We start from the raw sequence: 22,371 nt of genomic DNA on the forward strand, positions 1-22,371 counted from the left end.
GAATGTTATATTCCTTTGGCCCTAATTTACACTACAAAAAATTTTATATTTAGAACCGAAGGAATAGTTATTTCTAAAGATATAAAGATTCTTAAGGAGGAACCGTTAAATCTTCAATTTAAGCGTCCACTTAAAAACAAAAATGAAAAAAAGAAAAATTGCTAAGCCAACAGCGAAAACTAAAACTCAAACTATATTATCCAGACATCCACAGAGCTGAAATTTGAGTCAACTATGTTGAAAAACCCGCTTCACTGAATTATTTCTTATCATGCATCTGAATCAACAATTTCCTTTTCAATTGCACCCGTAAGAAATTTGAGAAAGGTCACCAAACAATGTCATTAGACTGATGATGATACGGAAGCAGCTCATGTGTACCCTTAGCAGTTACCAGAACCAATAGCGTCGAATGAATTGGTAATGCCAGAGAAGACTAGCATAGAAATGTCCATTTCATCTGCGTATGCTGTCATGAACACTAGCACAGCTCGATGGGGGCCTCGTCTTGAGGGAAACTACGACTTACTTAGACCTACAAATCACTTCTTGATTAATTTCAAGACATCGCCAACAAGGTGTAAAGAACCGGTTACCAGAACCTGAGGGATCAAGCAGGCAAAATTATGATCAGATCCTGCATCTGGCATATATATGACCAAAAGCCAGAGCAATCCCACACATTTATATTTAATATGCAATCTCTATTAATGTTGTTCATACCGCATGCAGTCTATCAGTTGGCTTCTTGAAAATGTCAGATATTCACAATTCCCCATTAAAATTGACGTTACCTGGAAACGAACAGACTGATTTTGCTGCACTCTGTCCCTCAGCCACTTGATAGCCAACGGCAACGAGGGAAACACTGCACTATGTTCGCAATTGCTGGTACTCAATTCCATATCCTCTTTTAATTCATCAGAAACAGCATATGCACTCTTGTCATCACTTCCTACCAATCCAGATGACCACCCAAACCACCAAGAGAACTGATTAAAGTCAGGAAATAGTCTAAAACTACTTACCAACCATAACCCTAACAATAACAAGCACTGACATTCTCTCACTGCGGTAAGTCCCAAAAGTTAACCAATGACAAAGTACACGTGCTAAATTCAGTTAAAGTCAATTGAAGATCAGGTAGCTTACAGACACAGCAAAAACCAAAGATGACTAAGCTTTACGTTCTACACAGCAATAACAAGGCTAAAGTAGGGCTCAAGAGAAACAGCACGACGATATATGCATCACAAACTCCCATGAAGCCCCAAAGAAACAAATTACCAGAGTCCACAATATGTCACCATCCCAACTCTTTTTTCCCTAAACTCTTCCTCCCCTCCTCCTACTGCTTCACATAAACATGAATACAGAAGTTTCACGGGTCACATTGCATCAGCTCAGGGTTGATAGAGCCCCTTTTGTCTCTTTACAAAATACTGGCACAACATATGGTAACATAGATCTCGACCAAGAACCTTGCTAGCAAGCAAATCAGTGCACTGCAAACACAACCTAGATCTAACGAAATTTAACCTTGCTTTACTTCTGATTATTTTTTGGAAATCATCCATAGCTTTCTTTTTCCAATACTCCAACACAACAGACTCAGCTTTGCAAAATAAACAGCATAAAGAGCATACTAGTCACATTTATTTAGAACAGTTTTTCAGCACATAAAAATAATAAGACACAAAAGCCTGAGTTCTGATTGACATAATCCTGTATGCAGCCAGTTAATACCTTTGTTTACTTGCATGAGATTTTCCCACACTTTCTGAAGAGTGAACTGCCACGATAGGTCAACATTGGATTCAGTTGGTGCTAAAGAATGGGATCCAACTTTGTAATACACTGATAAACTTGGTACAAAAAGCGCCTTCTTGAAGAACACACCTACAGTTTCAATTTTTTTCTTTATTCAGTGAACAAGGAATAAACCTCTGGTTCAGATGAGATCACCTGTGGCAATAACTTTTTAATTGCTTATTCTCCATATGGGTGTATTGTTTGGTAATGTGACCGAAATAGCAATAGCAGAAATAATGGTGGAGAACACCACTTGCTTTCTGAGTCGTGCATACGCGCATATGCATGAGATTATTAGGTTGGGCAATTATGGGTAACCATATTATATCAAAATCCAGAGATCACTCACCATTATCAGCACATGTTTGCATCAGGCGAGGAAGGAGCAACTGAGGATCTCTCACTGACAAGCAATTGAACAATAATATCTGCAAGTAATGTAACAATCTCAGCTCAAAAACCACAAAAGTGAAAAATGAAGCATCAAATCATATAGTACCTTTAAACACTCGACAAGTTATGTATACAGTGATTTTCTAGACAAGGACCTCAGATATTACTGACTAAGAAAATGATTTGTACAGCTTGACAAACTGTTGGTAGTTATGGTGACATAGCTATCAAATTGGAAAAGGGTTTCTAATATAAGGCAGTCTAATCATCAGTCAAACAGTGACAAAGTCAGACCAAGGCATCTTATTTGTTTGCATTTATTTTTTGTTAATTGGAATTGTCAATTGACAACTACAGGTAAGACAGGGTAAAAGTGATTACATAATTAAATGATTAATGTAGCAACTTCGTCTGTTACATTATTATGCCAGGAGCAAACTTGCAAAATATTTTTAAGTATAATTGATTCCAAATTACAATAACTTGCGTTCATGGTCCCTGATGAATTAGGCAACTCGTCCTACTACCCAGTATCCAGTAGGCATTAGATTTATTTTGTCAGTTTCACAAGTTTTATGGTATCCATTTTAACTTTGAGCAAGGGACACTCAACAGCCAGACAAATACTTCAACCAAATGACAAACTTAATTTTACCATCACATTTCAAACTGCAACTGCAACGTTTTTAATCATTGTATTCGTCAAACATCCAATTCCAATATCAGTTACTGAAATATAGGATTCAAAATCTGTGCTGTACCTGTGCGGATTGTCTCTTCGCTCTTTCACCATCACGGAAACTCACTAATTCATTAGAAAATTTTGAATTATCAGGCTTCCGATGAAACAAGGTATGGTCCAGGTTGTCTTCTTTAACAGCAAACGAAAACCACCTTGCACATGCTTCTAAGCTTTCAGGACTATGTGCCCCATCTAAAAAGAAGAGAAGCTCATTTTGGCTTTCAATGTTGATGTGTTGATCAGGAACAATTTGAGCCCTTCCTTGTAAATTTGCAGTTGTTAATCCTTTTACAAACTGCTCTGGCAATGAGTGCTGCTTCATGTGGATAAATGAATCAGTCTAACTGAACGATAAAAAGCAAGGGGAAAAATAAAGCAACAAAAGGGTGTAACGAGAATACTTTTCACAGTGAGAACGTACAGTGTGTTCCAAGTAGCTATCTTCAAGATGTCCAGTCCTCTTCAGCCATGTAGAGCATAGTAAAACGGCAAGACCTGCATTTAAATATTGATGCTCACCTTCAAGTCCAAGTCTTAAACCGTTTAACAACTTGGCATCTAAAGGCTGTGCTACTTGAAGAGGTACCTGTAGTTTGTGAAATTTACTCAGATGATTCATCATGGAAACAAACTACTCCAAAATGAGCCACCAAGAAAGCTATCCCACCAAACACCCCCCACCCCACGCGGGGGCTGAAAAAAAAAATGTTAAAAGAAAGCCAAGCCGAGACAGCTAAATAGATCTGATACATATATCTCCTGGCTTTTAAAATATAGTTGACAAGTGTAAAGTTCACAGAAAAAGGCACAATTAGGTTTAGTGTAATGAGTATAATGATGTGTAAGAAAGATAGGAAAGAGAGAGAAAGAGAGGGAAAGGCAGAGAAGCAGAAGAAGAGAGAGAGAAGGGAGATCAATAGATAAAAGAGAGAACAGATGAATCAGTTTCTCATTACTCACGTCAGCCGTTTACAATTAGTCTTAAGCAACCTATATATAGCCCTCAGATACTAATGTAATCTCTCCGACTTACCCCCCATGAAATCTTCACTAACTTCTCTTTCCAAGACAACCCCTCAAATATCCTTTGAAATGTTGAATACATGACTTAGGAGAGCTAAAATGTAATTGAACTAATATTTAGGAAAACTGAATAATGATAATGGACATCTAAGGACATATTTAATAATCATAAAGTATATAAAAGAAAATACTTGGTGACATTTGTTTATGAATTTTGGTCTGGGCTGGCAAATTCTGGAAACACGACTAAACTGACAGACAAAATCAATATCCATGCTTGTTATCCAAGACAAGCATGCCGATCAATGCCCTCTTGCTTGACTTTGAAAGTCAATGTTATACATGACAGCCTCATGAAAGAATGTACCTACGTCGAGTTGTGATGCCTTCTCTTCAAGTACATGCATGGCTTCATCAGGCTGAGGTACAGTAAAAGCTGGAACCCGGTCCTACATCAAAATAGAAAGTATAAGTAAACAAAATGAAATTGTCAGAATGGACCACAAAAGAAATTAATTTTTTGATGCCCCAAGGAGAGACAGGAAACTGTATAAGAAAAAAAAGAAATGCAATAAAAGTTAAGCTGCACTAAAAAGAACTTATTGTTGAAACTGACTTTAAAATTTTGGAAGAAAAATTATTTGCTCCAAGAATACCTTGAAGATACCGGCCTTCTCACCAGCAATTTCTCCAAGAGTATTCCCTGTTAATAAAATGCGGCAGGAGGAAGTAAACCTAACTGGTTGAACGAATCAGTGGAAGAGCAACTTAATCAACCTTGTTCTAACACTTCAAGCATATTATTGAAGCTTCTAAAGGTACCATCTTTTCTTTTTTTCTTGACAAACAGGAATGCAGATACTTAAATAAAGGCACTTTAAAACGATTCCTCAATGCTTTTAGTTACAAATGGGCAAATCTCACCAATTACCGATGTCAACTGGCATTCATGATTTGCAAGTTATGACACAACATATCTCTTTGTTTTGAAACGAGACTACAGGCTGTTCTGTTTCTCGTTGTTGTATGTGCAATACATATTAAATCTACATATAAATTGGAACTTTTCCATCTCTCAGGTTACTCCATGGTTTTCGTTAGCAACAGCTAAGCATTAACAAGCAACACTAACAAAATAAAATACTAACCAAGAATCTCCATATGGTCATACCCAAGAGAAGTTATGCCACACACAATGGGCTTTTGAACCTGAAATATAAGCTCATCAACATGATCTTGTTCACAAATATTCTTTGTAGAGGATATTAATGGTCAAGTAGAGCAGCATATTGCTGCCGAAATAACAATTATACATACCACATTTGTTGCATCATATTTACCACCTAATCCAACCTCCATTATAGCAACATCTACCTGAATAAAAGTTGAGATTAAATAATTTTCTTCACTAATAGCCTGCAACAATGTAGAAATAGGTGGAAAAAAGTGCATACATAACTAAAACACAGGAATCTAACCTGCTCTGCTGCAAATATCTTGAAGGCAAGCAAAGCAAGGAAGCGAAAATAGGTAGGCATTGGAACATTTTCATCAGTTTTTTCCTGTGGACCACCCAAATGAGAAACCACTTATCCTCAGAAACCAATGCAACAATTCAGGAGAATAAGATGAATTAAGCTTCAAAATTCCAAGCAGGAAATATCCATTTTGTCAGTCTAGCTAGGCACACCAACTTACAAAAATGTAAAGCTAAAGTACAAAAAAACATTTCAAATATGATTAGTTTGTGCTTCAAAATAAATTAAAACAGGAAAGGAAAAATAAGAGCATGGTTTTCCAACGTGCCAAAAAGTGATTAACTGATAATGCTTCACACATACCTTTAGTCTATCATAACACCACCAGAAATATGCTAAAAATTTCTCTTCACATATTTCCGCACTGCAGAAGCAACAAGAATAGGGCTAGTAAATCAGGCCATCTAGTTATTTTGCCAATTTGTCTTAATCGCAATTGTACTCTCCAAAACATGGTGGGTCACAATTCTTAACGCATAAAGGATTGCCAATTCGATGTAAATGAATTTTAGTAGGTGTATTAAATGGGCTAAAGCAAATTGTTACATGATTTAGGAGATACCAGTAGCTGCTGATATGGAAGATCACTTTTGTTACCAGAAGATACAAAACTATCCTTTTATTTTCAGAATCAGGAAATTCAAATAGTTAATCACTAATTAGTAGCATTCATGCACCATTTGGCCACATTATCATGCCCACTTGACAAAACAGGGCTCGCATATGTATAGCCCACAACTTTAGATTGCCCATTCGAAAATCCTAAATATCACTATTTGGAAGTTACAATAAAGGAAATAGAAGTGTTGGGCTCAAAATTAAAAAAGAAATGAAATAAAAGAGAAAGTGGATGTGAAGTACTCACCCATCTAAACGAAATCTTTCACGAACATCTATGAGGTGAGGAGATGTAAAGAGGCCGGTGCGAAAACCACAGTTACGTAATATAGATTCTGTGAATGTGCATGTAGATCCCTATGAAAAACGCAATTTAAATGAGTAATTTGCATAATCAAAAGTGTAAGCAAACTTTGTCTGGAACTGGGAAGCTGCAGTGAGATTCTGAAGTTTTTTTGGCCTGAACGAAGCTCAAGTACCGGAAAACCATAAATGAATCGGTGACAGTCGAGAAAGAAGGAAAACACATATTTTATTAATAGTAAAAGATGAATCAGCTCAAGCTCGAGCAACCAGTAAAAGAAATGAAAATACCTTCCCTTTGGTACCAGCAACATGTATGATTTTCATATTTGAAATTGGCTCCTCCAAATCCAGCATCTGTTGAATTTCATGTAACATTTTAACATCAGCTTAGGCGACATCTGGAGTAGCAAATCTGGCGAGCGATTTTGAATATCACCAGCCAAGATAACTAAGTAGTCTATTACAGCTCACAGATCGTTTACCTTTAGGTACTCGAACAGCACGTTGAACCGATCCCCCATGTTACTACTATCAGCACGAGTGCGTCCAGTGATTAAAGACGACAATACATCCAATGCTTCTTCATACGGAGATTTTAAGGAGTCGTTGCCACCTTCTGCAAGTGTACGGAAAAAGAAAAGGCGATAAGCTAAGCAGAAAATCTCAATGTTGAGCTGAGCTGATGCACGAAACACTAAAAAGAAGAAGCCCCAGAAGCGCGAGAAAAAGGAATATTAAGGATTTAATCAGTATAAACAGGGAATAGGGAATACCTTGAGCCATGACGATTGCAGATTGAATACTGAATTGGATACAAAAATGGGGGGGAAAGCTGCGTGAATCGTAAATCCGAGCGATGGAGATAGCACGGGGAGGGGAGAGTTACAGCGCTGGGAGAACTGAAAACGGCAGATTGGATTGAGGATGAAGGATCGAAAAGTTCGGGAGGAAATAAAAAGAATTGTCCGTTGGGGGTTATTGCGCCTTAGATTGGCTGTTGAAAGATGGGAGAAGGATAGCGTCAAGTCCGGACCAAGCGATGACATTCTCTCATTCACTGTCATTTCAGTTAATAATAGCGGTCATACGGCGAGGGTAGCTCGCTAGTCGCAGCCCGGGTAATTTGGGGGTCATGGCGGCGCGTGGAAGAACGTGGCAAAATCGTAGCCGCCCAGTGGATCTACGGTGAAACAGTGCGCAGCATATGCAAGATCTTTTTTTTTTCCCCCTTTTAACCACCCCCGGCCCTAATCATGACCCCAACCCCATGTCAACTCACACTTAATTATTACAAGTCAACTCACACTTAATTGGCGATTTTAGAATAAGTTCATTAACGGAATCTTATTTTTCTTAAAACAGCTTATATTTTGAAAAATAAAAGTTTTTGGACATTGGACTTGAGGAAATGCATCAGATGGCCAATAAATTCAAATAAATCCTGAGCAATCTTGAAAAATTAACCAGAATTATTTTAAGATAAAATAATAACGGTAGAGTATCGTATTTTCAATAATACTTTTATGACTTACTCCCAACATTTCATATCATGCAAGACAATTTTTTTAGTGTTCAAGAAAAATAGGATTCCGCACTGACTTCCGTGAGATTTGAATGAATCAGGGCGACGGGAACATCAGGTACACAAACACGTATTGACTGGATAGAGCTCGATTTTAACTGCAGTAAACTTTTTACCAAAAAGGAAAAAAACCATGCTCGCTGCACAAGCAGAAAATAAAATCCCGATATGTCATGCACATCTTTCACACGTAAACTGACAATGATATGAAATTCGCATTTGGCCTTCAAATTCTCATCACCGCTTTCCACTTCTTTGGTCAACCAAGAGGCGATGGAAATAAGGAGGAAAAGTTGACCGCGGGTAGTTATAGCAACTACTAGCACCGTAAGTGGAAATAGAGACAAAAGAACTCCGCAAGTTGGCAACCAGACAATATTCCATTTTGTTCTTTCAAAATACGGTAAATACTTTATCAACATCAACATCAACCATCAACCATTCTATTATTTATAACAAACCACACTATTTATAGAGCATAAATTAGTAATGATTTATCTCAAATGTCATGCAACACAAACGCAGGGTAAAGCTGACTAACATCCTCTTGGTTATGTCTCCTGACATGGTCGGCTTCAGGCGAACTGAAACTGAAAACCCCTCACATCCAAGCAAGCAAAGTAACAGGGGGCCATCCGCTAATAGAAGTAACAGTGATGGTAAATGCGAAGATCAAGTTCTCGAGAGTTGCAACCCAATATATAATCAGAACAAAGAGGAACGACAATTTTAACACAATTCGCTAGAATCATTAACACACTGTCCCATTGGTGTAAGTTGAAGCCAGTCTACTATTCAGGGGACCTTCCAGCGAAGAGGTCATTCTCATCCCATCTACACCACATCTATGTACATATCAAGCCATAAAATAGTTACGATCCAGGAATATAAGAAACAATGGAGCTTCAATTCTTAGCTTTAGGGCCATCCTGCAAGGCGTATCCTACAACTAGTACGTAACGACCACCGCCCGACTATATAATAAGCATAAAGCTAGCTTGGCATCTCCTCAAAATAGAATAGGACTTGAGATCAGGCCATCTACATTTGAATCTGACCTTTCCCCAACATATAGGTAATGAAATCTGCACCAGGGAATAAACATCATAGACATGGGTCAATAATCATGGTACACCGCCCGACCTAGCGGAAAGAGTAAATGAAAATGAAGCACATGAAAGAAACCACGAAAGAAAAGCCTTCTTTTAGCATTCTAATAATAGGGGCTTCACTAACCCCACAATATGAGAATCGAGAATGACGGAAAAATCAATATCCTCCCCAGTCCCTTGCCCAGGGGGACCACCAAGCATCTTTAGCTCCACAAAATGTGTAATAAACATGCTTCAGTTCAAACCCAGTAATTTTCCAGATGATGAAAAATATTGGGGACAAAAAAGAAGCGCCACCTCTCATAGTAACACAAAGAATTCTTTCCAATTGCTACATGATAGTGTTCTTCAATTATGAAGGCACAAGAGAGATGATGGAGCTCAAGATCTACTGGTTTGAAACGAAGTACCCTCACAACAAATTGAGAAAATTACAGAGTAACAACACCTTTACTATAGCTGGGTCTGTATTGAAAAATTCTGGCCTGTCTTATTAACAATCAAAGCCAACGGGTGCAGTGATGTAAAAGAATTAATCAGCCAAAGCAGTACGAAGTAGCGACCGTGAAAGTAAAACAACTCCGAGAATAAGAAAATGTTTTATCCCTTTAGATGAAAACAGGAAAAAATAAACATAGCAGAATATATAAGCATTAGCATGTTAATTTTTAATGAATTTAGTTCATAAATTGGAATGAGAAACCAAACCCAGAAAAACCATTTACATAATAAAAGACATTTGAGTTGTAAAAGACGTAATCACTCAAAATAAAATCTAGCCAAACAAGTAACAACTATATGCAATCTACTTGTTTTCCTTGCAATATCTTATATATACTTACAAAATCAGGCCAAAATATATTTAAATGTTATTCACCCCAGTAGTCCAACTCCAGCTAAAATTACAAAGCTCGTGTGCTAATAGCCAATATTGATCCTTCTTGAATCTTATAATTTCATCATTCTTACCATATGATAGTCCATATATAATCGCCTTAACTATTCCAATCCCACACATTTTCACTCAACACAACGTTTGCCCGTTACCCTCTTTTTCCAAAACCAGCTAAATGCAAACAATACAAGTTGAAGTTTCCTCCATGTTAATGAGCTACAAGTAAAGAATTGTGACTGAATAAGCACAATGAAGATTTAACTCTTCAAAAAGGAGCTAAGAAACTGGAGAACTTTTAAATAAACATCAAGATATAGTAAAATAAGCAAATTCAAATAGAAAAACAAGAAGAATCCAACATTGACAAAGAAGAAATAACAGTACAGAGTAGGATTTTCTTTCCAAAAACAAGCCTTCCATTGTACAAATACATAAATAAATAATTTCCGAAAAACAAACATCAAGTAAACATATGATTACTAAGGGTTTATAGTTCGGTCATCGTTTCAGTACTAACATTCGAGATTGTATTGCTTGAACAAATGTGATGATAATAGGTAATCACTGTAATCCTATCATATGCATAATCAACATTATTTTTCCGAAAAATAAAACTAACATGTTCCAATAAAAAAAAAACAAAACAAAAGAAAATTCCCTCCCCTCCGCAAGAAAAAAATTGAATTATACAAACATAAGGCAAAAAACTCTCATATTAGCGGTATTGGCCATATTTTGGGAACAATCAATACACCTAAAAGTACCACACTAAAAACAAAAGCAACAACAGCCAGTTATGAAATAGTAATGTGCCAACCATCACATTTTGTTTGACATCATGAACTTTGTTTTTCTCTCTGCAGGCTTAAGAATCTGGAAAGAGCACATCAAGTTTTCATCCACGCTCATCATGGCACCAGCATTGTCAAATTCACCACAGTAGTTAGGAGCTGAAAAAATTGTAACAAGTTGCCTGTCAGCAAAGAATTCATATCCATCCTCAACAACCTACAGAAAAAATTATAATGTCAGTTTCCAACAAGACACCAATGGTTCCGTCTTTCTTCTCAGGGAAGGGGAACGAAGATTGAAGAGAAGTTGGGAGAGCTAAAGAGATAACCCAGAGAATGACCTGATGTGCACGACAGATCAGGTCCAAGTCATGCTTTGTCAAAAATTCAGCCACCTTATCCGGGCCAAAGGTGTATGAAACTCCTCGGTCATTCATACCCCATCCTTTCACATCTCTACCAGGATCTGACCAAAGCAAATCACAGAGCAATCCTGTATCAGGGACAACAGTTGGACGAGATAGATTTCTAATTTGATCCAAGCTTGTTAGGTCTGGGGAAAGGCCACCATGCATGCACAATATTTTGTCATCTATAAGGGCTGCCACGGGAAGGCAGTTAAAACAGTCTGTAAAAGACTTCCAAAGCCTCACATTGAACCGTCTCTTACATTCATCATAAAACCCATATATCCTATTAATGGAAGCACATTCATGATTTCCTCTTAAAAGGAAAAAGTTCTCCGGATATTTGATTTTATATGCAAGTAAAAGGCAGATGGTTTCTAAGCTCTGCTTCCCACGATCAACATAGTCTCCTAAGAATAGGTAGTTAGAGCTAGGAGGAAAACCCCCATACTCAAAAAGCCTTAATAAATCACTGTACTGTCCATGAATATCACCTGAAAAGGCAGCGACAAATTTCAACCAAATCATTAGAGCCATTCAAACAATAAAGACACCTGTTCAACTTAAGAACTTTGAGCAATCCATAACATGAAGTTCCAAAAGAAACAAATGTATAATCATGAAACATGCAGAAACTTTAGATTCTACATGCATCATCAGTGAATAACTCTAGGGTAGTCCAAATAATGAAAAGTATTTTCGCAGCTGGGCAAGTCCTAGCAGGAAAAAATGACACAAATAATTAAACTCCTATCCGCAATCCTCAACACCAAGGAAAAAATGTCAAGTAATATTGCATTAGTGGTGAGCTGAAACTAGAATGCGCCGCAAGGAAACACTAGAGTTATGGAAGACAGGAAAATTGAACTAGAGAAAAAGATCATGCCCATCAAAGAATGTTATGAAATAGAACATACAGTTGAAGAGGCGTAAACATGAATACTTAAAAAATATCGGAAAGAATAGACAAACTTCTACCCATTCATTACCAGCAGAGAAATGTTTGCCCACAGGCTACAATGTAAAAGGAGTTCTAAAAACGTGTTTCAAAGAGTTAGAGTAGCCTGAGATCATCATTATCGTAAAGTCATAAACACTTGACAAATACTGTATAAATCATTAAATCAGATTTTTTTTCACGATGCCAATATTCAGTCCCACAAAGAACACTCTAAAGTTTTAAGTTGTGACATGCAAGGGAGAACGGCTGAGAGGCCACATATATAAATAAATTATTCTAATAACTAACAATGTCCTAACTCAGAGTTATAGTTTGGAGCTGATATATGCATAATGCTAGACTCCTCTGGGTTCTAAAATAAAATTTGAAACTTCACAACAAGCATTTTTATTTTTTGGGTTACCAAAAGGATAAGTCTAGTTCCAAAGGAACCACTACATCCGACAAAGCCTAGGAAGCGCCGTGCCCCTCAGATTAACATCTAACAGCATAAATAAACCTAGAGGAGGTCTATAAAATTTATGAAAACCCAGTGAGAGTTGAATTGCACGAATTGCCATGTTCAAAATAAGCTTAATAGTTAAATAGACATACACGAAATGCACCTCGTCAAAGAGGAAATCTATAAGATACCCAGAATGAAACATTAAACTAAATGAAGCATTTTTTCCCAAAATAATAAATGAAATATAGCAGTTAGAAACTGAGACCCAAAGACAAAAAAAGTAATTAGGGTGACAACATATTCGCGCAGTGTACCACAAATCTTGATGGGGGCCTCGAGTTCGAGCAAATTGGGCTGCTGGACAAAGATATCTTTAGAAGCAAGACATAGCTGCCTGATCTCGGTCTCAGAGAGCTGAACCTGTTTGCCGGGTCTCGCTAATCGGACTTCTGTAAGCCGTCTGATTATATCATCGAGCACAGCATGGTCAATCCCGACCTGCCCTTGTGTGGTCATCGGATCCTGGCCTCCGTGAGAATTTTTTTTTTCTTACCAAAGAAAATCAAAGGGGAAAGACTAATGAGAGCCAGTCAGAGATATCAAAAGGTTGGGAAGAAGTGTTTCAGGCTGAGCACTTTTTCCCTTCTCCGTCCTTGGAAGTCTCCCTTCGGAGACCCCTTCTCTGTTCTCCGTGCCTCTCTGGGGTTTGGCGAGCCCGATTTTGACGATGAATATTATTATATGGTATTAGGGGTATCCTCTCGGAAGTGAGGAACGGCGTGGGAGAGAAAAGTTAGGCTGGCAGATGCGCCTGTATCATCTGAAGGGGAGAACTAGAGTGCCTGCACGGCGTCGTCACTCGGGGATCATGCGCGGACCGAATTTAGGATTCAAACGACATCGTCCAGGCTTAGGGTTTCTGTTGATTCCATTCTACTCTTGACGTAGAAAGAGTATGTGATGGGATATGGAAAAAAAAAATTATAATTTTATTATGTTTTTAGAATATTTGAATTATTTACGATATTTAAATTATTTAGATTTTTAGGATTCCTTTAGATTTCTTATTGTTTTATTATTAGGATTAATTGTCATTATTATTATTATTTTCAGTTTTATTATTATTTTAGTATAAGTAATTTTAGATTTCTCATTAAACAGCAGATTTAATTATTGAATGATATTATAATTATCATTTTCTCTCGGCTTGTTTCCTCTGTCTCCCCTTTCCTGATCTTTCTGGTCTTTTTATTTCCCCTTTTTTCTTTCTGTTTTACATCACTATGCATTTATAAAATTTAGAAAATATCTTTTGTGGCTTTGTTTGGCCATCATAATGAGCAACGCTAAGCGTGCTCTCTTTAAATCTCTCAAGTGTTGTGATACAAGAGATGCCACTCGTAGTCATAGCAATATTTTGAACAATATACTCGTTATTGTTGGCCAAAACATTTATATTAAAGACCACGATATTAGACCTGTGCATTTATTAACACTGTGTCACAATTGATATCTTTCTCCGCCAGAAGACAAAAGAGAATCATAAAAAGAAAGTTATTCGTTTTAAAAGGATCATGAACTTTTAAAGTGATAAAAAAACAATGTATGACAATGTGCTCATGAATTATCAATAAAGATTTAAATTATTTTTTCTTGAGTCGATGCCTGCGTGGTTAATGTGAACAAATTGTAAATTCATTGACAATGTGTCAACGTAATTGAGACATTGCTCAGCTACAACTCTCAAAAGATGAGCTGCATATACTGAAACCTCAATTGCAAGTAATTTGTAAATTGTAAAAGGTTTCAGAAATTTTAAATGTTATAGCTTTATATTATCTTTGGTCTTAACTATAAGACCCAGTTGACTAATTTGTGGAGATTAAGGAATTTAATTAAGTTAGTTATTTGTAATGAATAGATGTTGTTTTTTCTAAAATATCCTTACTGATCAAGTTTATTATTTAGAACTATCATTATTATAAGGACTATTTTGAAAAAATAAATAAATAAATATGAAAGACAAAATAGATCGAAGTTTTATACTACCTCTGGTCCTAATTATAAGAGCCAGTTGACTAATTTGAAGAGATTAAGGAAGTAAGCTGAGTTAGTTATTTGTCCTAAATAGGTGTTGTCTTTTCTAAAATATCCTTACTAATCAAGTGTATTAACTATAACTATAATTATTAGAATGATTATCTTGAAAAAAATTGAGTAAATATAAGAGACAAAGTGAATTGAGGTTTTATATTTAGGATCAAAATAAAAGTCAAATAGGGTCTTATATTAAGGACCAGAAATAATATTTAGAACCAAAATAAAAGTTAAACAAAATCTTATATTAAAGAACAAATGTGGTAATTGAATTCCCCACATTTGCATTCAGGTTTCCACGATTCATGTGACTTCAAATTTAATGACCCATTTAACACTTGTCTTCCTGTATTTTTAACTATATTTATAGCTCGTCTTCCGTCATTTACAGCTGAGCTATATGTCAATTGTACAAGGGCATTCATCTATTTACTTTTTCTTTAAAATTGTGGTTCTTCTTTGCCATTTTGAAAAATCATCGTTCCTTTAAATAATCAACTCTGTTCATGTTTATCGCGTGTCTTTTTCCCTTTTAACATGGTGGCACTAACTTGTTGCTCTTATTAGGTGGGTCTTAGTAATTGGGTGACCTAGCTATTGCACCCAAGAATGTCCAAGGAGGTCAAAACTTGTACATGCATTTCATAACTGTAAAGCACAGAACTTTGCTTACCATGCGAGTTTGAGCTTACAATCCAAGACTCTATGGTTGGGTTTGCTATTGCAATTTTTGGTTGGATGGGGCGGAGCTCTGATGTTGTGGCCGGTGGATCCATCTTGTTTGCGAGTTTGGTACATAGCTCTGGGATTACATAATTATCTCATTGTTCCTTCTTCTTCTCTTTTTTTTTTTTAATTGACAGATCATGTACTTGAAATGAAGGCGACGATGGAAAGAGAGATTGAAAGGCGCGATGGTTTGGCCAAAAAAAAAAAAGAAAAGGAAAGGCGTGATGGTAAAACGCACAATGCCATTTTATGATATACGCTCGCTTCTGCCTGTCAAAGGTTATTTTTTCACTCAAAAGAAGCCATTCTCCTGCATGCATGGATGCTACAGTACTTATATGGCATCATCTGTACACCTCACATTATCTCATATACTTATCTCGTATTTTAAAAATTATAATCAAAACGCTACTTATAAGCTATTATAAACGAGCACACACTATAGCATATATAAAATAGGCACTTTTTTAAATAAAAAATTTACAGTTGCTATATGCTACTACATTCGGTCCTAATTATAAGAACTAATTAACTAATTTAAGGAGATTAAAAAAAGAAGTTAAGTTAGTTATTTATAATAAATAAGTGTTATCTTTTCTGAAATATCCTTGCTAATTAAGTGTATTGACTAGAACTATTTTTGTTAAAAGGACTACTTTGAAAAAAAAAATATGTAAATATAAAAGACAAAATATATTTAAGTCTTATATTTAGGATCAAAATAAAAATCAAACAAAATTTTGCATTAAAAACCAGAGGTAATATTTTCCCTTTTCTAAAAAAATTATACAATAGACAACCGTCAATTGATCAATCATTTTCTTCCCCAACATCAGTCTAGCCTATGGTGATTGGGAATTCAAAAACATGCTAGAAAATACTCTTTCAATCCTTGACATAAAAACAAATTAGAAATTTAATATTGATCATATATATACAAGACCTGTTTTACATATTTATTAATTATTTTTAAATTAACCCTATTAATATTTTCCCACCAATAATCAAATAAAAAGAGGAAAGAAATTGCAAAGGATGTTTAGATGTTTTAAAAAACAAAATATCATGTTAACTAATTTAACTAACATCTTTAATCTATTCAAATTAGTTAATTATGTCTTACATTCTACAATTAAGTCGTTCAAAACGCAACATGCTTTCCCCGGGGGAATATAAAAGCTATGAAACACGCATACAGAACTACACCAAAACCTAACGCCCAGTACACAAGTCCACTAATGAGATTACAACAACCAAGAGGTGGAATATCCAAAGAAAGGTATTCAGTGTCAACGTAATGAGCCTGATGATCAAAACTGCAAAGACATGATAGAATGAATCATATGACAAGCGTACAGATGAGATTATACCACCGACCAGCAGTACTCTGCACAAAAATGCCCCTTTAAAATTATTCTCTTGACTGAAAAAAGATATCACCAAGTTCACTTGTAGACAACACATGCCGATTTCTCAGAGTATCCACCTATGAAAAGCTGCAGATTGATGTTTCCAATATATATTTTCATTGGGAACCGCCAGATGGGAAAGAGGGAAGGGAAAAAAAAAACGCATGCTAGGAATCCGTAAGAGTGTAATCTTTAATTTGCGTCAGCTTGGAGATGTAATGAAGAATCGTCTCTATACAGTGTAAGTGTGTTTCCCACAGCAGCAGCAGCATCGTACAATTTACCACCACGAGGAATCAGAATCAAAATGTAGTTTCCATCAATTCTCACCGGTGAATATAACTCTTAAGCGGAAGCAATATCCGCTAAAAGCATCTTGAGTGCCTCGTAGGTCATGAAACAGATACCAACACCAGGCACCACCTTATAATATTCAGGCAAAATTCCTCTGTATAGGCCCCACACACCTTCTTTCCGGATTATGTGACTAAATACCCCAAAGAGGCCCGTTTTATACACAAGGGCTCGCCCGCCAGCCCCCTCCAACTGCTTCCTTCGCCTGACAAGATCCAAAGGGAACGTTGCTGCATAAAATATTCGCAGATGAATCCAACCATATCAGTCTAGTCCAAAAGACTTCTTAAAAAAATGAGGTTGGTTAGTGTAAGATCATGAATCATTTTTACATGGCATTTTCATCATCTAATACAGATAAATCACCCAAGTCTAAAACCTGAAAATCTCAAAAAACATGAGGGTTTAATGGTAATTACAGAACGCTTCAAAAAAAGCTGCAGCACTTAACCGTTAACAGACAAAATCTCCACGTGAGCAGCTTCATATGCTCCCATGAACTTATCTCAACAAGAAATTCATGGTTGAGCAATTAGATCTTGTAATGAAAGAAATTATTAGCATCTCAACAAGAAATTCATGGTTGAGCAATTAGATCTTATAATGAAAGAAATTATTAGCATAACAAAAATACTCATAAGAACAGCATAACCAGGAAAGGGGTAGAATAAAACTCGGAGCATGCCCTAATAGTTTCATGTGCATAAATACTCTTGATACCTGTAGCCAGTGTGCATATAATACAGCTTTGGACAGAACATTATTCTCCCGCAAGAAGTACGCACTAATGTCTAAATTGACAGTGCAATTTATTTATTGCTTTTGTCATGAGTAATTAAATTTAAATGTCATCATTACCATCATTACAGTTACGCTGAAGCCAATACTATTATTGTACGAGCTCACTAATTTAGAAATGCATGATCAAGAATTTCTGATACCCATCTGACCACCAGGTGAAGGAAGCTAATGTGAGAAGCATACCAGAAAGAGAACACCTCTCACATTTGGCATTTGAGGGAACGCTAAAGCCTTATAGGTTCATCCAAGTAATGCCACCCCATCTTGTAATCCACTGCATTGCTTGGGGAGACATGTCATAGAATAAGAGTTGGGAAGATGAATATTCACCCAAAAAAAAAAAAATAGAAGATGGGAAGATGAACGCTTCAATGAGATCTTTTACAGTTAAAAAGTTCAAGACAGACATGAAAAAGGTTTTTGTCCTCCTCCTTACTAGATTCTCATATGCCATATAAAGAACAACTCCAACCTGGCCTCTGGTTCTAGGGGTCAGTCTGGTTAGATACTTGGTGCAGCTACTGCACCAAACCCTCTTTCTCTGCATCAAAAGCATAGTAAACCACTATACACATTAAATTCTTTAACATCCTTCGGTTAGGCAAATTTACCAGTTTAACAAGAAGACTCTGAAGTCTAATCACACATCTAATGAACATTTGACACAGACACTCTAAAAATGAGTATTGCGACACCACACAGATGAAGAGTTACAAAACACTAAATAAAATGCTAATAGAAAATTTTTAATCACAAGGGCTGAAATCCGTATGGTATGTGTAATCACAAGCAGAAATAAACACAAGACAAGACAATACATGGCATAAAAGAATAGAATATCGTCACAACCATAATAAAAAGCATGTCAAATAAAATTGTTGAGAATAGCAAAGGAAACCTGAATTAGGAAGAAAGAAATAAATCCATTAAGTTCAAGGTTTTAGAGACAAGGAAAAGTATAAACGTGAGAAATAAAAATACCTTAAGATCACTCACCTGTTGATGACGCAATGCCTGAAAGACTGCCACAGGCCAGACTGACAAGGACACTTGAATCACTGGGCCTGATGATCAAAGCGATAGACACAAGGTTATGCTAGAAGTGATATTACTTATTAACTAATTAATTAATAATTATTGATCAAACTATGCAAAAATAGGAATTCTGATAAACTGCCAAGTCAGTTTATGGACCAATCACCTGTTTGACTGCCATAAAGATCTCAATGTTTCATACACAGTGAAGCTGATTGCAATATTGGGCCCTACGCCCTGCATAAGCAGCAAAGCTGAAGTTAAAATTGCTTTAGAGAAATCATTTAGTTTAAGTACCAGCAAAATCTGATTATAACATACCAAGAGCGTAGCTCCAAGTCCCTTATAGAGGCCAAGAACTCCCTCTTCCTGGCTGATTGTTCTTAAAGCATGCCAAATTCCTCGATAGTAGATAACTTTTGTCTGTAAATATCAACATTGCTTAATCGAATTATGCTGAATACAAATACAAAAATAACCAACCACTACCTGCATATGAATAGTTCATTCAACCAAACTCAAGGAAATGTTTCCCTTCCGTGTCTGTGCTTCATTTTCAAAACACAAAATACCAAGTCTACATTGTGCAAGGTTCCAAGCATCTTAGAGACTAAAATCGGACGGAAGATTAAATATACAGAAATACTATTACACGATTAAGAAAGGGCAAAATTACATCGACCTGGACAGAATCTCAGGTATAAAATGTCTGACGACAACAGTCATCCATCTATAATGGAGGTGGCCAGTCACACTGGCCCAGCGAAAGCAGAAATGGGATTGTGGCAAAACAGAAAAATCACAGCCAAAATCTTAATCACTTAATCTTACCTGAGCAGCAAGACGTGTTCTCACAAGATCCAATGGATAAGTAGCTGTAGCAGCACTTATTCCTGCCAGGCCACCACCTACAAAATGTACGCAAAGGTCTGCACTGATATTATCCTTATGACTTCTGAGTCCTGGAAGCGTCTTTAGTAACTGCAGACATCAGAATTATTACATACCAATCACGCCAATGAAAATGATAGTTATAAATTTCACAAAAAAAAAAAATATAGTTATAGATACAATGGCACCATCTACTATAGTCTCGGGATTGTAAATATGAATATTGAAATAACAGCAACCTTCTTGTAGTGCTCATATGCATAAAAGTTTGCTGAGGAATAGGGTAGACGGTGTGCAATTGTGACCAGATTTCCTTTCCAGAAAGCCCTGAATCCCTCTTCATTAATAATTCTTGAAGCCTCGTGCCATATGCTGGCCTTTCTCAATGCTGCAACATTGGAGTGCATACCCTGAACCTGAAAGCGACAAGTAAAAAGAGGAATGAGATTGAGGAAAAGGAAAGGTAATTTGAATGAAAATGACCCCCTTAACACCCCCCGCCCAAAAAAAAAAAAAGTAACAAAAGAGAAAACCAGATAAAGGCCTTAGAAACTTTCTAAACAGTTCTAACTCTACGAGTGGTTCAAAGCGCAGAAACAGTTGAAAAGGGCCCAGGCAAACTCACAAGGCACAGCATATACCCTATCCAACATTTCTTCCACAAAACCGATAAATACTAACCTGAAAGAGTATGGTTAGTCGAGCAAGGGGCGCGGTACATGTCTTGCTAAGAGCGCCTGCACAGCCACCAGCAACAAGCTGCGAAATAGGGCCAATCTGAGACTGCTGCTGCCGCGGTTGCACCAGCTTCCTAATCGACCCATCGACGACAACACCCGCGTGACTCGGATGGATACCTCTCTGGCCCCCTTCTACCACCGCACCAATCCGAGCCTCCGTTTGCATATCCAATTCCTGTTATCGTTTCCTAAACCCCGTATCACCAACTTAGCGTTGCCCTAAACTTCGAAAAAGCAATAAACGGCAGAATGAGTCATGAACCTTGGCCGGTAAAGGAGCACTAGCACAATTCTGAGGATCCCAACGTCACCCTTGTTTCCGCGGTCCCCCGCTCGTCCGTGAAGGGCGAAAAGAGGAGCGAAATCTTGAAAGAAGGAGGCGGCGAGCGAGAACGAAACGTCGTCGTATGAGTCCCGGTTACTGCGGGTAAGGCCGGCGCTGGGCAGGATTGGATGAAACACTTCTCAGACGCACGAGAAACAGAGGTGATTTGTTTTGAGGCCTGTTTGGATGGCAGGCCAAATCATGGTTTGGAGACTTAAACTATGGTTTGGGAAAAACACAAATTATTTGAAACTATGGTTTTGGAATTCAAAATCATGATTTATGGAGAAGTGAATTCATTCTGCTTCTGGCTTAAATTGGAGAGTATGATTGTGTCTATTGGGGTAAATCTCAACAATAATATGACTTTAACACCCATTAATTAATTTTTTATAAACATATTTAATCTTATATTTTATAAATAAATATACACATATTAATTATTTATTAATTACATTATCTTATGTATTATTAATTATGTTGGTAAAAAATATATTATTAACAATTTTATTTCTTCAAATTAAAATATATCATAAAATCTATGTTTTATGTAATTATCATATTAACTTATGTTTTTTTTAATAATTTGTACATATAAAAAGTGCTTCTGATAACAATTATCCAAACACTTTCACTTCTCAGAATCACTTTTTCACAAAATCTATTCTTCACAAAATCTATTTTTTTCAGAATCTATTTTCCAGAAGCTATTCTCTAAACCATGGTTTGGTTTCATCCAAACACTTTTTGTGTAGAAATATTTTTTAGTCATCCAAATGACCGTGAAAAATTATTTTTTTGGCAAAAAAATAATAATTGACCGATGTTTTTTCATCTACCCAACTATTATAAAATGTTTTTCTTCAAATATAAGCGTTTTTTTTTGCCAGCACTTCAAATATAAGTGTTTAAATAATTATGATGGTAAGAAAAAGTATCTTCATCAAAATAAAAATTTATAAGATACAAACTTAATTAATTAACAGTTAGTTGGATGGATGAAAATATTGAATATCAAATGTATATAAAGGAAGCTCATATGACATGTAGGAGGCTAACATACCTTTTTCAAAATAAAAATAAAGTTTTTGCAATTTAAATATAAATAATTAATGTCTTTTATTCTTGTAAATTTGAAGGAAATCGTGTCGGTTAGTTAAATGCCTCCCACTTCAGCAACGGCGACACGCAAGCTCCAACTTTTGTTCAGTCTTGTTTTAAACCAATCTCCAGTCTACCCCTCTACTAATATAAGTTTTGAGGGTATTTGGGTAAAAATTAAACTGTAATTTTTAAAATAATTGTTTAATATACGAAGCAGATATGTGAGAGAAATTTTGTTACTTTTTTATTATCAAATTTCCC

The 22,371-nt window shown here is 36.3% G+C and overlaps 3 protein-coding genes across 18 annotated transcripts; all 3 read right to left on the minus strand.

The window, feature by feature from the left end:
* Positions 1–48: 48 nt before the first annotated feature.
* LOC114748482 (folylpolyglutamate synthase) lies at positions 49–7,462 on the minus strand. 5 transcript variants are annotated; one of them, XM_028936902.1, is made up of 16 exons: positions 7,206–7,453; positions 6,915–7,048; positions 6,721–6,786; positions 6,374–6,483; positions 5,812–5,872; positions 5,449–5,532; positions 5,288–5,344; positions 5,119–5,179; positions 4,627–4,673; positions 4,338–4,419; positions 3,369–3,442; positions 2,967–3,263; positions 2,162–2,240; positions 1,747–1,899; positions 795–955; positions 49–602 (listed from the first exon to the last, which is right to left on the minus strand). In XM_028936902.1, the coding sequence occupies exons 1-16, from the start codon at positions 7,213–7,215 to the stop codon at positions 543–545; spliced, it is 1,536 nt and encodes a 511-aa protein (XP_028792735.1). In that variant the 5' UTR covers positions 7,216–7,453; the 3' UTR covers positions 49–542. The 5 variants fall into 5 exon arrangements, with proteins under 5 accessions (XP_028792735.1, XP_028792734.1, XP_028792732.1 ...); XM_028936901.1 differs by having other exon boundaries at positions 3,369–3,533; positions 4,342–4,419; positions 6,915–7,045; positions 7,206–7,452; XM_028936899.1 differs by having other exon boundaries at positions 3,369–3,533; positions 4,342–4,419; positions 7,206–7,452.
* Positions 7,463–8,375: 913 nt separating this feature from the next.
* Positions 8,376–13,397, minus strand: LOC114748488 (serine/threonine-protein phosphatase PP1 isozyme 4). The gene is made up of 4 exons (XM_028936913.1): positions 12,940–13,397; positions 11,154–11,713; positions 10,839–11,029; positions 8,376–9,099 (listed from the first exon to the last, which is right to left on the minus strand). The coding sequence occupies exons 1-3, from the start codon at positions 13,139–13,141 to the stop codon at positions 10,841–10,843; spliced, it is 951 nt and encodes a 316-aa protein (XP_028792746.1). The 5' UTR covers positions 13,142–13,397; the 3' UTR covers positions 8,376–9,099; positions 10,839–10,840.
* Positions 13,398–16,612: 3,215 nt separating this feature from the next.
* On the minus strand, positions 16,613–21,124 carry LOC114748486 (mitochondrial substrate carrier family protein B). 12 transcript variants are annotated; one of them, XR_003740479.1, is made up of 8 exons: positions 20,623–21,123; positions 20,181–20,357; positions 19,882–20,031; positions 19,372–19,473; positions 19,217–19,287; positions 19,012–19,079; positions 17,666–18,580; positions 16,613–17,444 (listed from the first exon to the last, which is right to left on the minus strand). XR_003740479.1 is itself a non-coding variant. In XM_028936908.1 (8 exons), the coding sequence occupies exons 2-8, from the start codon at positions 20,845–20,847 to the stop codon at positions 17,206–17,208; spliced, it is 1,032 nt and encodes a 343-aa protein (XP_028792741.1). In that variant the 5' UTR covers positions 20,848–20,856; positions 20,944–21,124; the 3' UTR covers positions 16,613–17,205. The 12 variants fall into 12 exon arrangements, 6 of the variants coding, with proteins under 6 accessions (XP_028792741.1, XP_028792740.1, XP_028792743.1 ...); XM_028936908.1 differs by lacking the exon at positions 17,666–18,580 and having other exon boundaries at positions 20,623–20,856; positions 20,944–21,124; XR_003740478.1 differs by having other exon boundaries at positions 17,176–18,289; positions 18,452–18,580.
* Positions 21,125–22,371: the final 1,247 nt, after the last annotated feature.

The sequence above is a fragment of the Neltuma alba genome, unplaced genomic scaffold, assembly GCF_004799145.2.
Source record: "Neltuma alba isolate B1F8T4 unplaced genomic scaffold, ASM479914v2 tig00005722_pilon, whole genome shotgun sequence".
Lineage (NCBI taxonomy): Eukaryota > Viridiplantae > Streptophyta > Magnoliopsida > Fabales > Fabaceae > Neltuma > Neltuma alba.